Source organism: Gekko japonicus, unplaced genomic scaffold (assembly GCF_001447785.1).
Source record: "Gekko japonicus isolate JY-2015 unplaced genomic scaffold, Gekko_japonicus_V1.1 scaffold978, whole genome shotgun sequence".
In the NCBI taxonomy this organism is placed as follows: Eukaryota; Metazoa; Chordata; class Lepidosauria; order Squamata; family Gekkonidae; genus Gekko; species Gekko japonicus.
This window is the reverse complement of record NW_015161980.1, coordinates 447,084-463,540: the sequence shown is the minus strand read 5'-3', so window position 1 is coordinate 463,540 and position 16,457 is coordinate 447,084. Positions and strand designations below refer to the sequence as shown.

The 16,457-nt window shown below is 41.5% G+C and overlaps 1 protein-coding gene across 1 annotated transcript in view; it reads left to right on the top strand.

Moving 5' to 3' along the window:
- Window positions 1-16,457, top strand: part of GTF2B (general transcription factor IIB) — a 38,099-nt gene that overhangs the window by 20,070 nt on the left and 1,572 nt on the right. Inside the window, exons 3-6 of the mRNA XM_015429779.1 lie at window positions 10,358-10,491; window positions 12,791-12,937; window positions 13,074-13,203; window positions 15,476-15,757. Coding sequence (XP_015285265.1) covers window positions 10,358-10,491; window positions 12,791-12,937; window positions 13,074-13,203; window positions 15,476-15,757 — 693 coding nt within the window. The remainder of the gene's footprint in view (window positions 1-10,357; window positions 10,492-12,790; window positions 12,938-13,073; window positions 13,204-15,475; window positions 15,758-16,457) is intronic.

Here is a 16,457-nt window from a genome sequence, read left to right as displayed (position 1 = left end):
GGTTTAAGTTCTGGGTCTGAGTCGGCTCTTTTCTTGCCTCTCCTGGTCTCCGTCTTGGCGATTTCTTTCCAATTCACAGATTCGCAAAATAAAGCACTCTTCTAGATGATAAGATTTAGTCCTCCATGCCTCTCTGTTTACGCTTTCCAAAGACCCTTAGAAATATATTAAAAAAGCAAATTTAGTTGAAGTCCTCCTCAAAATGTCGGGCGCAACTTCTCTATGGTAATTTCATGTAGAGTAGGTCAAATTGATACTTTGCAGGCCCTTCCTTCCGCATACAACTCACTTCCGGTCCGGCACCTTTAAAAGTTCCACTGTCTTCCTTTCGCTAATGCCCGTCTAGGAATTCAACTTCCTGGATGTTTCACACGGACCTCTTTCTTTGTGACACCAGCCTGCTCTTCCCACGCTATTGTTCGTGAGTTTCGATTTTACAGTTGCGCACACGGCTCCATCTTCACCACAGGAATGTTAAACAATAAGCGTTTTTACAGTTTTTAAAGGCTTCAATCAACTTTTTTCTCTCCGGAATCGGATTTCTGGGATTTACTATTCATTTTCCGCTCAACCGCTTAATTCAAATTGACTCCAAACTCAGTTCAGGTAAGCGGCACGTTTTTGTTATCTAGCACGTTCAAAACGGGTTTCGCATTGTTTCTTTTAACTCACAGTTGTTGTCCTTCTTCAAAGAAGTCTGCTGACGAAGAATTTATGCCGGTAATCCGGCTCGATCGGCCACTATAGAGTTGCTTGGCACTTGCCTTCTTCGTGGGAGGAGGTCAAAGCCCAATTCAGCTTCTTCCGAAGCTGGATTACGCCAACCTCACACTCCCTCTAGGGCGCTGCTGCCTGCTTGTCCCCCCCCCTCGCTGGGGAGTGATGCGTTGGGCTGTATATTGCCCAAACTGTCAAAAGTGGCCGTCGCTCGCTTCGCACGATTGCGAAACGCTTCAGTCCTCCATCTTAGCTAGACCGGAAGCCTCTAAGTAATCAATGCTTTTGATTTGAGACATAATGCTTTCCCAAAAGGGAAGAATTTTTGGGCAAGTTACCCAGCAATGCAAGTAGGTGCCTTTAGTGCCACAGTTTTTCCAACAATTTGGGCTATAAGAATGTGTCATTTGTGCCAGTTTACTGGGTGTAAGGTACCAGTGTGCTAAGATTTTGAATGATTGTAACTTCATTGAGGAAATTTTAGTTTTGAATGGTGGTGTGTTCCATATGTTGTGCCATGTATCATTCGTTAATTGTACGTTACAGTCCCTGTGCCAAAGTGATTGGTATGATGGTGGATATTCATGATCCACTGAGATCAAAGTTTTGTAGGCTTTGGAAATTAGGCCTTTAGCCGATGTTTTAGCTGCCCTAATGATGTTTTCGAAAGGGGTAAGAGGTTGTTTAACTAGAGATTCAAGGTTGAGTTGTTTGACAAGGTTGGCAATTTGAAAGTATTGAAACCATGGTACTTTGCTTTTGATGATTGTTTCTAGATTAGATTTTGGTAATAAAAGGTTCCTGTGTAAAAGATCACGTAAAGTGATAATTCCCGCTGCTGACCATTCCTTATAGCTAGAGGAAAGTATGCCCGGTGGGAGTCCTGGGTGATTTCAGTGTCCATGCCGACAATGCAGCCTCTACTCAGGCAACGGACCTAGTGTCGTCCATGGCAGCCCTAGGACTCTCCCTGTTTGTAATGGCCCCCACTCACCAGGCTGGGCACACACTTGATTTGATCTTCACAGCGGAGGTTGCAGTGGACTGGATTACTGCTTTGGCAGTACCATGGTCGGACCACTTTGCCTTAAAGGCCCGTTTGAATACTCCACTCTGACCCTGTTTGGGTGATGAGCCTATTTTGGCTCACCTGTGGAGCCAAATGGACCAGATGCGGCTTCAGATGTCTCTTCGGGATCCAAAGCCCCCTGGCGGCTCATTGGATGAGCTTGTAGAGGATTGGCATAGCCAACTCTCGACAGTCATTGACGAGATCGCTCCCCGACGCCCTCTGTGCCCCTGGTCCAGGCTCGCTCCATGGTTTACCAGGAGTTGCAGTTGATGAAGCAGGGGCTAAGACGGCTAGAGAAGCAGTGGCAGCGTGCTCACAACAAAGCTACAAGAGCATCTTTTAGGATATTTATGAGATCCTATGAGATGGCAGTCAAGGCCGCTAAGAGTCGGTACTATACGGCCACGATTGTGTCTGCAAGCTCATGCCCAGCCCAGTTGTTTAGTATGATTTGGTCCATTACTGCTTTGCCGCAAAGCAGACCAAATGCTAGGGAATTAGACATTGGCTGCAAGGCTTTTGCGAGCTATTTTGCAGATAAAGTCTTGTCGCTCCGCCACAACCTCCTCACTGCAGTTGATACAGGGAGCAAACTCGAGGCTCTTGTCTTCCATGTCTTCCAGTCATGTTATGAATCACTTCAACTCACTCAGCCAAGAGGAAGCTGATAAATTGATCCTAACTGTATGCCCTACCACATGCTCCCTCGATCCATGCCCTTCATGACTAATTAAAACTGGCCACGAGGAGTTTCAAGGTGGCTTGCAGGAGATCATCAACAAATTCCTCTTGGACTTGGGATCCCACTCCCAACCTTCAACCCAAACCATTGGTGCCAGCACTGGAGGTTAGGAGTCTGGGTGTGCTCCTAGATGCCTCCTTAACAATGGAGGCCCAGGTAGCAACCACTGCCAAATAGGGCTTTTATCACCTTCGGCTGATCAGGCAGTTGAGTTCCCTTCCTTGAATGCAACGACTTGGCAACAGTGATCCACACGATGGTCACCTCAAGATTAGACTACTGTAATGCCCTCTACATGGGGCTGCCCCTGTCTCAAATCCGGAAGCTGCAGCTGGTGCAAAATGCCACAGCCAGGCTTTTGATGGGACTCCCTATCCGGGAGCACATCCAGCCTGTGCTAAAGGCACTGCACTGGCTGCCTATAGGATACCGGATTTGTTTCATGGCCTCTTACCTTTAAAGCCCTTTATGGCGAGGGACCTACATACCTGAGAGACTGCCTTTCCCCACATATACCCCAGAGAACACTTTGATCAGGGGCCCAGTATCGGTTGGTCCTCCCGAGTCTCAAGGAGGCCAGGCTGGCAACAACCCGGGCCAGGGCTTTCTTGGTGGTGGCTCCATTCTGGTGGAATGAGCTCCCGGAAGAGACCAGGGCCCTGCGGGACCTTTTGCAGTTCTGTAGGGCCTGCAAAACGGAGCTCTTCCACCAGGCCTTTGGAGCTGCCGCCACTACTAACAACTGGCAGCCTAAGGTTGGAGAGCCCTGTTTCCCTTGGGACTTCTAACTACAGCCTGAGCCAGCCGCCTAAAACAATCTAAGAAGATCAAGGAGCCGACTGCGAGAAGAGAGAACTGACAAACAACAACCGCTGTGAAATCACTGATACTAGCACTTTATTATGTCTTATGTTTTAAATGGTTTTAGAAATTGTCTTAAATGTTTTAATTGTTGTTGTTTAACTTATATTTCATGTTTACTGTAAGTTCCATGCTGATTTTATGTAAGCTGCCCTGAGCCAGGATGGCGGGGTAAAAATTTAATAAATCAAATCAAATTGTATACAACAAATCAGCTTTCTAGTCGATGATCTTTTTTTTCTTACATGATGAAGTAGCCCTGACAGAATGCCATCAGTCCTTGAAAAATCTATTTTTTTACTATAATCAGAACAGTTTTTAAATAGGATAGCAACTAGAATGTCTTTTTACCAGTTGCATTGTTTTACCCTAATCCTTTATATGTTTATAGGGCCCAGTGTGGTAACCAAGATGTCCAAGAAAAATGCCAGCAGTTTGTCAGATCAAAATGCTTTACTCTATGTTTGTGTGGGTGTGTGACTCCTTTAAGTTCAATTCTTCAAGTCAGTTCAGTTTGCATATGGCCAATGACCATTACAAATACAATACAAGTTATAAAATGCAGAATAGGATGTGCATTAAAATATAGTAAGAATAATTATGTCTGACATAAAACTAAAAATAATACAAGATAAAAATTAGAACATACAAAATAAAAATAGGGTTTAGGGTAAGGTTACTAAAAAGGACCTTAAATACCTTGGTGTTGTTGTTGTTGTTCAGTCGCACAGTCGAGTCCGACTCTTTGCGACCCCATGGACCAGCTCCCGCCAGGCCTTCCGGTCTTCCGCCGTCCTCTGAAGTTTGCTCAACTTCATGTTCGTTGCATCTATGACACTGTCTAACCATCTCATCCTTTGCCGTCCCCGTCTTCTTTGACCTTCAATCTTTCCCAGCATCAGGGTCTTCTCCAGTGAGTGCTCCCTTCTCATTTGGTGGCCAAAGTATTTGAGCTTCAGTTTCATTATCTGGCCTTCCAGGGAACAGTCAGGGTTGATTTCTTTTAGGATTGACTGATTTGTTCTTCTTGCAGTCCAAGGGACTCTCAAGAGTCTTCTCCAGCACCATAGTTCAAAAGAATCTATTCTTCAGCGCTCGGCCTTCCTTATAGTCCAACTCTCGTAGCCATACATGACTACTGGGAATACCATTGCTTTGACCATGCGGACTTTTGTTGGCAGGGTGATGTCTCTACTCTTTATCATGCTGTTTAGGTTCGCCATCGCTTTCCTCCCAAGGAGCAGGCGTCTTTTAATTTCATGACTGCTGTCACAGTCTGCGGTGATCTGGGATCCCAGGAACATGAAGTCTGTCACTACTTCCACGACTTCGCCTTCTATTTGCCAAGGAGTGATGGGGCCGGATGCCATGATCTTAGTTTTTTTGATGTTGAGCTTCAAGCCCACTTTTGCGCTCTCCTCTTACTCTGAGCAAGAGGCTCTTGAGGTCCTCTTCACTTTCTGCCATCAGAGTGGTATCGTCTGCATATATGACTTTGTTGATCTTTTCCCCAGCAATCTTAATTCCCGCTTGTGATTCATCTAGGCCAGCATTTCGCATGATGTACTCTGCATATATATTAAATAAGCAAGGCGACAATATACATCCTTGTCGTACTCCTTTTCCTATGCGAAACTAATCAGTTGTTCCATATCCGGTTCTAACTGTCACTTCTTGGCCCTTATACAGGTTTCTCAAGAGACATGTGAGGTGGTCTGGTACTCCCATCTCTTTAAGGACCTGCCATAGTTTGTTGTGATCCACACAATCAAAAGCTTTAGCATAGTCAATGAAGCAGAAGTAGATGTTTTTCTGGTACTCTCTTGCTTTCTCCATAATCCAGCGAATGTTGGCAATTTGATCTCTAGTTCCTCTACCTCTTCGAAACCCAGCTTGGTGTAGCCCTGGCTATTTAGCTGGAGAGGATTTCGTCAACTTGATGTGGATTTTTCTTTTCACTTTCATCAAATTTTTGTTTTTAAAAAGTTTTCTCCAAGCCAAATCCTTTGATACAGGATGCTCCTCTGATATCCACCCATATTTTGAATGGTTGCAGTCATTATAAATGTAAAAAAAGTCAATTTGGTGTTTGCTCCAAGCATGCTTTGCATTCAGTAAGTTCACTGAAGGGGAAGGCAAAAAGCAGCCCGAGGCCCTTCCACTGTGCCTGAATCTCCGTCATTTGAAAATCCCCCTCCCCATGGAACAGTTGTAGATCTTGCCACTTTACTTGGTCTTTTTAAACTCCTGTGGGCTGCTTTAAGAGTGAGTTTTGCTGAAAAGTAGGATCAGTAAATAAAATGATGTCAGTATTGTATGGCAGAACTGAAGCTACTAATTAAGTCTGGAAAGAAACTTTTACTACTAGAAAACAACATGATGCTATAGTTTGGTTTTCATTTTATTCTTGGCTGCCTTTGTATATTTCGCGTCATAATCTTTTGAAGAAGTGATAATTTGATCAGTCACTAGATGGCAGCACATTCCCTAATTAACTCTTCAAAGAAATGTTGTGGCGCTTTGTGCTTCTTTTTAACAATCCTAGAATTTAGTTGTGCTTTTGTACAGGTAGGAGTAAAATGCCAGCGCATCATCTGACCTGCTGGCTTGAGCATGTGCTGTATTTCTGGGGTGCTGTATTTCACTGTATGTGCAATTACAAGAAAAGTAATTGGTGGTCTGAGGTTTCCTTTCCTGGATAACATTTCTGTTTAGGGCTAAGTAACAGAATTGTGTTCTGTTAATTAAGCCTTTGAGATTGTGTATATTGAAGATACAACGAAGGGCACTCAGCCTGTACCTGGCTCTAATTGATTTCAGTACTTGGGCACCCTAAGAAGGTGAATGAAAGGGCAAATTTCCTCTTTAAAAACAGCACTTTCTCTTGCAAGACTTTTTACCAAAAAGTAAATCAAAGTCTTGATTTAAAACTGCCACTGACATTTCAACCTGAATGATGCAGCAACAGCTCAAGCTCAGCATCCTCAAAAATAGAAAGTCTCAGCTGTCCTCCAAAACGGCTTCATTCTCCATCCCTGAGAATGCTGTGCACAGGAGTTTGTCTGATTCTTCCCCCCCCCAAAAAAATATGGGTTCATTACCGGGACCCTCTTTCCTCTCAACGGTATGAACATCTATTGATTCTTATTTGTAATATGCCATTTCAAGTGTCTTTCTTTTGTTTGCTTCGACCATTATTACTTCTTGTTTTCTGGCCCTTTTTATCACAATTTGATTCACTTCACTGTCTTAAGAGTACATCTAGAATTATCTGGCTTGGCTCTTGCACCATCAGACTACTCTTTAGCTTCATTTGAGCCAGTACAGATAGTTTGTCCTCCCAAGTTTTGTTGTACCCTTGTTCTTTTATTTTTTATACTTTGTTTCTTTTAAATTTAACATACCTCCTTTTTTCTACCTCCCCAAGTCTTCCTTAGAACCATTATCACAAATTGCTCATCTTATGTGGTGGACCATAAATTGGATGTGGTAATATGCAGCCCTTGTATTTTCTGATGGCTATGAATAACAAAAATATAATAGGGGAGCCTTGAGAATTTGATGACAAATGGTTCATCTCAGTGATTCCACATATTCACATTTTTCCAGTCGCTGACAAGTTGTCCACATTTAAAAAACACTTCTGCTTGTTTTAAGTATTGCCATCCTCAGGGTTGGATCTATCTCTTTATTTTCTGCCTGCAGTGGTGACAACAGGGCAGCTGTTCATTGGATGAGTTTTGTGTTGAAAGCCAGAAAACGGAATGACAAGATAATAGACTACTTGCACCACAGTATTTTTGAGATCATGAGAAAGTAACGACTTCTGTTTTCTTCTAAGTCTGCTACATACTGGGATAACTAGGAGTGTGTGTGTGTGTGTAATTGGTAGGTATAATTCTACTTTGTGAACTGGACATGTTCTCTGGAATCTACCAGTGATGGTCTCTTACTAAACTTTGTAGATGATTCCCTTGTTTAATAGAGTACGTCTACTATGTCCGCGTGCTTCTGGAACATTATTTTCTCATGAAGATAAACAGTGGAGCAAAGTAATCCATGCTGAATAAGTATATTTGGTGTATTACACTGACCGCTTATTTTAGTTGGTATCTTCTCTTGGCATCTCACGGCTACAACTTTTGCCAAAGTTCTCAGCGATAGACCACATTTTTCATTAGAGCAAGGATGGCGCATAATTCACAAGAGGGCAGATCCTTGTGAGTCATATAGGTCATTCCCACTTGTGTGGAAAAATGACGACATCGCTGTGCTCAGTGATCTATTTATAGGCCAGCAAGAATTTCAAGTACGTTTTGCTTTTTTTAGATGCAGTAAACAGAAACGGGAGTTTGTCTTGCAGTGAAGTTACTGCTACGCCTTAGAAGGAACAATACTTAATCAAATATTTACACAAGGGCCAGAAGCCAGAGGAGGAGCATGCTGTCTCCAGATTTAAATTTGCAAGGGAATGATGGGACAGATGATTCCCTGCTCTCCTCAGCATTTACAGTGTGGATTCCTAGGGAGATAATCTTCCTTCTTTATAAAGCTTTATAAAACCAATTATTTAATCACAGAAACAGATGAAGCAAAATAAAACTATATCAAATGGGTTTTCAATGGTTGCAGTGTCTCCACCATTCCACCTCCTCATTTGAACCCCCCTAATTGTTGTAATCTTGCTTCAGGGTAAAAAAAAAAAATTACACTTTTGACAATAAAATGTCTGTTTAATTTATGATCTTGAATATTTGTAGCCAGTACCCATCTTGAATCCTAGAGCTAAAAGCATAGTTGTTGAACGTTTCTGTATTACATTGTGTACCATTTTGAGTCCGAATGCCATTCTCTACATGATGATGGCCTAAATATTATCTGTTGTATTTATGTAAGGATAAATGGGTAGAGTGCATTCATATGAATACTTAAATCAAACCCAGGGGGGCTGTTAAGAAATTCCTTGTCCATTTTTCTTGTTTTTTGAGTTATCAATCTGTTATCATAATTCTCTTGAACAAAGCTTGTAAAACCGTATATTTTCCATTTTAAGGCTCACTGTAATGCCCACCATGACCAGTCCTTGCTGTATCTTGCCTGGTCTCTTAGGGGGAAGCCTTTTCTGAGTCATAATTTGAAAAATAGCTGCTATGTCATAATGCCCGTATCCTTGGCATACTTGTGTCTTATGAAAGCACAGCTATATCTGGATTCTTTTCTAATGACTGATTATTTCCTTTTGCTACAGTCTTGATAACAAGCCAGCGGCTGTATATCTGAGTGCACTTCATTAGCAGGAAATCAGCCTTCACAGTTTATGCTAAGCAGATTTTTTAATACTAGGGATTTGTTGTGCAACCAGAACTTTCTCTGTGTTCTGTATACATGGTTTCTCAACTTAAAATACTTTTTTTTAGGGGGGGGGGCTTGTTGCAGAATTATTTTTCTGTGAGTCTTAACTTGATGTAAAATAATTTTTTTAAAAAATCTCTGGATTGATATAGCAACAAAATGACTAAATGAGTGAGTTTATGAACAGTTATAGTGTAACAGTTACAGTTATGACTCAAATGTCTTTCCTTAGTCAAAAGGTACATTTGAAAGGTCTTCAGGTTCTGAACTTTCAGTGAGAACTTCATATGCTAATTTTTCCCCCCTGAAAATAAAATTCATATGCTAATTTTTAAAGAGCTGTGGACTTGTTAAATTTTGTTTATTTTACAGCATTTAAATCTGCCTTTCTTCAAAAGAATCAAGATGGGTTAAAGAATTTGATTTTATTAGCAATCTACCTTGCAAACAGGCTGACTAGTGAAATTCACATTTTAGGCTGCTGGTTTCAGAATAAGAACAGTGGTGCAGTACATTAATAGTGTGTTCATCATTTGCAACTGCCCCACCCGTCAGGTCTCTATGAAAATTACAGGCCAACTTTTGTGGGTTGTGCAACTGAAATAGGCAAATTATAAAGTTTCTGGAGATAGTGACATATTTTAAAGGTGTCCCTGGGTTCCTGCATTCCATTGGTAATAGGCTACTAAATGATCTAGGAAGCAGCAATTATAGATGAGCTTGACTCAGTCATAGCTCCACATGCACTCGAACAGACCATTGGTGTCGGTGACACAACTTTATAAGCATGAATTCACTCTGTCCCCTGCCATCGCAAGCATGGGGAAAGTCTCACAAGGAAAGTCTTAGACCTGCTTTTGCATTGCATTTATGAAATAATGGTATTTGTAGTTGAGATACCCATTGGTAAGATGTTATATTACTAGTAGTTACAGTTACCAAAAATCTTTTATCCTATAGACTTGGAAACTGTGATGCAGACCTCCCAGAATAAAGACTTCAAAATGTCTGTAGGCAGGCTACAAATATTAAGACCTTGGAAATGATCTGCTCTTGGCAAATGAGCAGTGGGTTTGCATTCTTTCTCTGGGAACCCTGCAAGCAGCTCTTGAAGGAAAACTGCTCCATTCCTGTCCTTTGGGTCAATGTCTAGAATAGTGAAGTAGAAGATTAGGGCCTGCTGTTGCATGTAATAATGTTCACATTCACTTCACCTGGCTAGAAGATGGCTGGCTCTGGCTTGGGGATGATAAGTCTCTTGGAAGCTGAACTCAGTTTGAGAAATATTTGTTGAGTCTAGTGGTGACACTGTTTTGGCAACTGTTGGGTCCTGGGTATGAGATACTACAGAATGTATTCGTGTAATTATAGTGTCCTCATTTGCTTGACTCAATTGTGTACTGATAATTTACCAAGTGCCATCAGGATTGCCACCATTATAGACTCTCCCTCTGGAATTCTTTCATACATGTGCCCCTCCCTACACTTCCTTAACCGTAAATGTATCCTTGTGTTTGTTAAGTGGTTACTGCTGAAGATTATGAAGTCTTATTATTGGCTTACATCTGAGATTTCAAAAGCCAGAAATGATATAAGCTTTTTTATGTTTTCAGGTGACAGAGTCATAGATGTAGGGTCAGAATGGCGAACGTTCAGCAATGATAAAGCGACCAAAGACCCATCTCGAGTTGGAGATACCCAGAATCCTCTCTTAAGTGATGGAGATTTGACTACAATGATTGGCAAGGTAATATTTAATCATAAAATGTAATGTCTTAGCGCTGTGAAAACATGTATACAGCAGAAGGAAGGTCCTGCAAAATGCAAATTAAATCTTAAAAAGGCAATTTTATTCCATAAACAAACTATGCATCATAGCTGTTTCATGATTACTTCTTTGTGTTCTCAGCATCACTTGTGCATTCAGACTAGGAGACAGCATTCATTGATCTTCCTTGGTATTATTGTGGCCCTCTAAAGCAATCCTTCTCTTCCTAAATACTCAATAAATTGTGTAGCATAGAATTGGAGGTTTCCCCCCTGAAAAATAAAGAATGTAACAAGTAGGAAAATTAGGGTGCAATTTTGAGTTTCTTCACCTGCTGTTTTGTAGGACACCCAAAAGCCACTCTGAGTTACTTAAACCAATCTAAGCAAATGCTTTCCTGACATGCTTTCTGGCACAAGTATTAGACATTAACATTCCCAAGGACCATACTGCTTATTCTCACAATTCTTTCTGAACCCCCCCCCCCTTTGCTTCTCAAATTTGATTCCGCTGTACTGAACATGTTAGGTGAAAGGAAAGGGGAAGTACTGCTATTTTCAGCACTGGTGACTAGTTTTCCTTCTGGAACCGTAGCTAGTTTCCATAACTGGAAGAATATTATAGTTAGGTGTGAATACAGCAGAGCAGCAGTTGAATCCATTTTGCATGTGTGTCACAGTTTAATTTTTCCTTAGTGTCTCAAATGACATATTATTTTTAGAGAAGAATTGATATGTGACCAGACAAAGTTTGATAGTTATTAAGATGTTGTCAGATTAAATAACATCAGAAATGAATAGGTGCACATTCTAGTACAGTGATGGGCTTCGTTTTCCCCAGGAATCCATTCTCTTATTCTTAAAATGATGTTGGAGATTTTGCCTAACAGGCCAGCATAGAAGAGTTTGGTCCAATAGCCAGTGGTGTGTTGTCCGTTGACCATTGTATGAAGCCAGAAATACCCATCTGTAGGTGCAGCCAACCTTTTAAACAGCATTGCAGTATTACTTGATAAAAATTGGGGCAAGGCCTCCTTGGTTCACAAAGTTTGTTGCTGTCCGGTGCAGAAAGGCAAACTTAACAGCTGAGTTCTGTCAGATGGCAGGGTTTATAATCTTCTAGTATTGCAAAGTGAAGAGCTGTCCCAAATATCTGCTGAGAAAATCAAGTTGTAAAATTTCTAGAAACTTTTAAAAACATAGGAAAACCTTTTTTCTCTCTCAGAAAACAGTCCAGAAATTTTGGGAAAATTTGGAATATGTGCAGTATCAAACCAATACTATTTTTATTGATTTGGCAACATAAAATGTATCATAAATAACTTAGCATATAAAATTGTACTATTTGGTATACCTATGAAATTTAATAGTAGAAAAATCTTCATTTTTATAAGAAAAATTGCCAGTATACCCGTAATTGAAAGAGAGTTGGAAACTGCTGCACCCTATGCTGCCATAGTGCACATGTCTTAATTTTGCCATATTTTTTGTTGTGTGGTACCTGATGTCTACTATGGCTATGTAGAACATGTGTTCTCAATAATGGTCAACATTTGAACAAGTGAACTGAATAGTTGTCATGTTGATGTAGTGAAATCAGCCAGTTGCATCAGTGCAAATCAATTTTTGCCATGTTTTGTTTGTTATAACTTCCATAATTTTGGCCACAAGCCAGTTTGCTCATCAAGCAAAAAGTGTATTTACAATTAAATGCTGGCATCTCCTCCCCCCCCCCCCTTCCAACTTGGCTTTTTACAGAAGGCAAAGGCTTTGCCCTGCTGCTTCTTGCAAAAGGCCTCTTAAGTGTTTAGCTTACCCGGGGGTCACCTGCACTGAGGTGGGAGTTTCCCATACAGGCAGGCATGCCATTCTGGTAATGTGAAGCCTCATGAAGTCTGGGGTGGAGGTTCTTGTATCAGCCTCTCTGTAAAAGGGGGAACAATCATGGGCAAGAAAAGCTCAAGGATGAATTAAATGGTTTCAGAATACTTCATAATATACGAAGCGCTTTACAAATGTTGAATTTTAAAAATACCAACTACTAGAGAATGTAATAGTCTCATTATGAACAGCCTGTTCAGCTTTTTCCATGTGGAAACGTGTAAAACGATGATAGCTCCCTGCTGCAGCGTAAAGGCATATAACCAATCTATTTTCTTAATTGCTAGGAAAATGTAAGAAAGTGCTGCCTATTGCGAGTAGTGAATTGTTCATTCCTCCCCTGCTCCGAATATTCTTAATGCATATCAGAAGTGCAATCATAAACCTTTCTTCTGCAGGGCACAGGTGCAGCCAGTTTTGACGAATTTGGGAATTCCAAGTATCAGAACCGCAGGACAATGAGCAGCTCTGACCGTGCAATGATGAATGCTTTTAAAGAAATCGCTAGCATGGCAGACAGAATCAACCTCCCCCGAAATATAGTTGTAAGTTCGTGTCTCCTTCTCTTAAATTGTTCTGGCATTTACTTAGTTAGCATAATATAATGAGCGCATGAATTTTTGATATTATTGCTAATTAAATGGCCCAGAGTTAATTAAATTTTGTCTGCTTGCTTTGAAGGATCGAACAAATAATTTATTCAAGCAAGTGTATGAGCAGAAGAGCCTAAAGGGAAGAAGCAACGATGCCATTGCCTCCGCTTGTCTCTATATTGCTTGCAGACAAGAGGGTGTTCCACGGACATTTAAAGGTAAGCATCTAGTGACACATGCTTCAGCTGCTGTTGGCTGACCTCTGGCTAGTGCGGACCACCACCTTGTGGTGTAGTATTCAGGAGCAGTAAAACTAAGCTTCCAATTCCAGGTATCTTGTATGGGATTTTGCCCTTTTTCTGGTATGGATTATTTTTGGACTACAGCTTAGATTCAGGAGGTGAAGCAATTATTGGTCATGCTTAAAAACTGCTGTGTGGTATGAGGAGGACTGAGGAAGCTGTTTCATATCAACAGAAATTCACTACAAGGCCAAGCCCACAGCAACGCAACTAGGATCGTGCCGTTTTCAAAGCAGAATAAACTAGGCAAAGTAATACATTTTGGCCCAGGATTGCCCGGTAAAGGGCTCCCCGAAGCATATTTTGAGTATCTGGCCCTAGGGTGTGAGTGTTTCTGAATTCAGCATCTTCCTCATCCTGCAGTATCACAGGGCCTAATCCAAAGACAGACTGTCGGTAGAAGCAGTTGACCCAAGAATTTAACTTGTAAGGTATACAGCTGTAATTGCTTCAAGTGATGCAAGTATAGCATCCTTGTTTCATGGAAAGCTCGCTGCTACCATGTACCCCTCACTTCCTGATTGTGGAGGAGCTATGCCTGTGGAGGGGCAGTTTGGGGCATGTGCCAGGTGCTCGGAAGCAACGATGGACTGCCTGTCCAGGAAATTAAAAGCTGGCACATGGTTTTTAAGTGACTCTTGGTTGATTCAAGCCTTTCCATCCATGATGGTCTTGTTCATTCTCAGTTTAATAAATCCTAATAACCATTTATTTTGTGATATTTTGGTTGGTCCTGACCTTAAAGGGGAGCCAGTGTGGTGTAGTGGTTAAGAGTGTTTGTTTGTTTGTTTGTTTATTTAAATTTCTACCCTGCCCTCCCCACGAATGAGCTCAGGACGGCTAACAAATGGGGCACCATGTGCCAATACATAAAACCAATTAAAACTGGATAAAACAGAATAAATAACCAAACATTACTTAAAGTGCTCAATGCTGTTACTCTTAATTTTAACAAGATGGTATCGAGTAAATGTTGCCTCCATCCCAGTACCATGGTACCGCTCTGCCACGCCACTGAAGTGCGATCGTCACAGGGCCTCTCCGATCCCGGTTATCAGCCGGGTTCTTTGATGGTGGTAGTAGTGGTAGTGGTGGCTCCTAGTCAAAAGCCTGGCGGAAGAGCTCTGTCTTGCAGGCCCTGCGGAACTGTACAAGGTCCCACAGGGCCCTGATCTCCTCCGGGAGCTCATTCCACCAGGTAGGAGCTGCCACTGAATAGGCCCTGGCCCTGATTGCAGCAAGCCGGGCCTCCTTAGGGCCTGGGATCACTAAGTGATGTTGTGCCCCAGACCGTAGTGCTCTTTGGGGTATATATGTTGGTATATGTTGGTCTAGGAGCTGGAAGACCCGGGTTCAAATCCCGAGTCATGCCATGGAAGCTAACCGGGTGACCTTGGGCCAGTCACACTCTCTCAGCCTAACCTACCTCACAGAATTGTTGTGAGCATAACACTAAGGATAATGATGTAAGCCACTTTGGGTCCCCATTGGGGAGAAAGGTGAGGTATAAATGTGTTAAATAATAAATTTAAAAGGTTGTCACTGCTGTGTTGTAAATTTATCTGTGGACCAAAATGTCTACATGGAGTATGTTGCTTTGAACTTGTAGGCAGGTTAGTGCTGGAGAGCATTGTGGAGAATTTGATGAACCTTTCTTTTCAATGAGTCCCAAATACGTGCCTGTTAGTTGGATGAAGCAAAATAACAAGCTCGCTTCATGTGCACGTTGTTCTGGTGGCTGTGTTATTCCTGTCCCTATTCAAGTCACAGTTTCAGGGAGTCAAGTTCCATAAGGAAGAATTGGCATAATCTAGATTTACTTTCATGCTTTCAGAAGGAGCAATTGAATTCCCTCTGTTCTGGGGAACTGTCTAATTTCTGCCTTCATATATGGTGCTAGACAGACTCAGGTTCCATAAAACTGAACAGCTGAAACAGTTGCTCTTGGATTGATGATTATTCCTCTGAGGTTAACACTTCGGAGTCTTTCAGTGGAATGTTTCTAAAAGTGGATCTGAGCTCATTTGGTATGTAGACTGAATTATGGGACCTTGCTGTGAAAATTTAAGATGCTGATAGCACAGTAAGACATTAACTTAATAGTAGTTTGAAAATTAAGCTTTAATTTGCAGTGAGGTCTAAAAGTATTGCCTTTATATTAACATGTGAACATCTTTATTGTTTTTAGAAATATGTGCTGTCTCCAGAATTTCAAAAAAAGAAATAGGCCGATGCTTTAAGCTCATTTTGAAGGCTCTGGAAACGAGTGTGGATTTGATCACAACTGGAGATTTCATGTCCAGGTTTTGTTCAAACCTTGGTCTTCCCAAGCAAGTTCAGATGGCAGCAACACACATTGCACGTAAAGCTGTGGAGTTAGACTTGGTCCCGGGGAGGAGTCCCATTTCAGTAGCAGCTGCAGCAATTTATATGGCTTCACAAGCTTCTGCAGAGAAGAGGACCCAGAAAGGTAATCTTCCCTTTTCTGCTAAATCTGATCTGAAATGAGGAGAGGCATTTATGCAGAAAAGCATAACAATACCCTGCTTTTATCTTGGTCTTAAATGCATCTCCTCTCCAGCACAGCCGCTTTCTTTTCCCCCTTTGGGCTAATTTCTTGAGTGGTCAAACTGTGCCACATTTGCCATACAATAATCACATATAGTGAGTGTTCTGAAGCTATGTATACTCATATGGAATTAGCAATATAGTATACCAAGTGATCTGTTATGTGCAGTTCTCTTTAAGTATGTGGGGGCATTGGTAAGAGTGCCTCCATAACCAAGATGCCAAATTGCATGTATCATTGGTTACTCTGGATTACCCTCTATGTGTATTGCCTGGCTAGTATAAATTAGAATTTGCCCTAGTCTTATGTTATTAGCTAGTCCTTCTTAGGACCCCAGGCTAACTTCACAGTCTAGTTTTTCTCTGTGTAGCCAAGGTATTGAGTGGTCCTCAGTTTGACATTATTGAAAGTGGCTCCTTCAAAGGAGATAGGGAGGTCTTTGATTTCTGACTTGGGGAAAATAGTTGCTTGCCTATAACGATAATCATGAAAGAGTAGCAATACAGGCTTCCTTTTCTGGATAAGGGGGTGCAGGCTGGGAAATAGCTTCAGCATGAAGAGCTGCCTCCTATATAAAGACCTGGAAATGTATTAATAACTT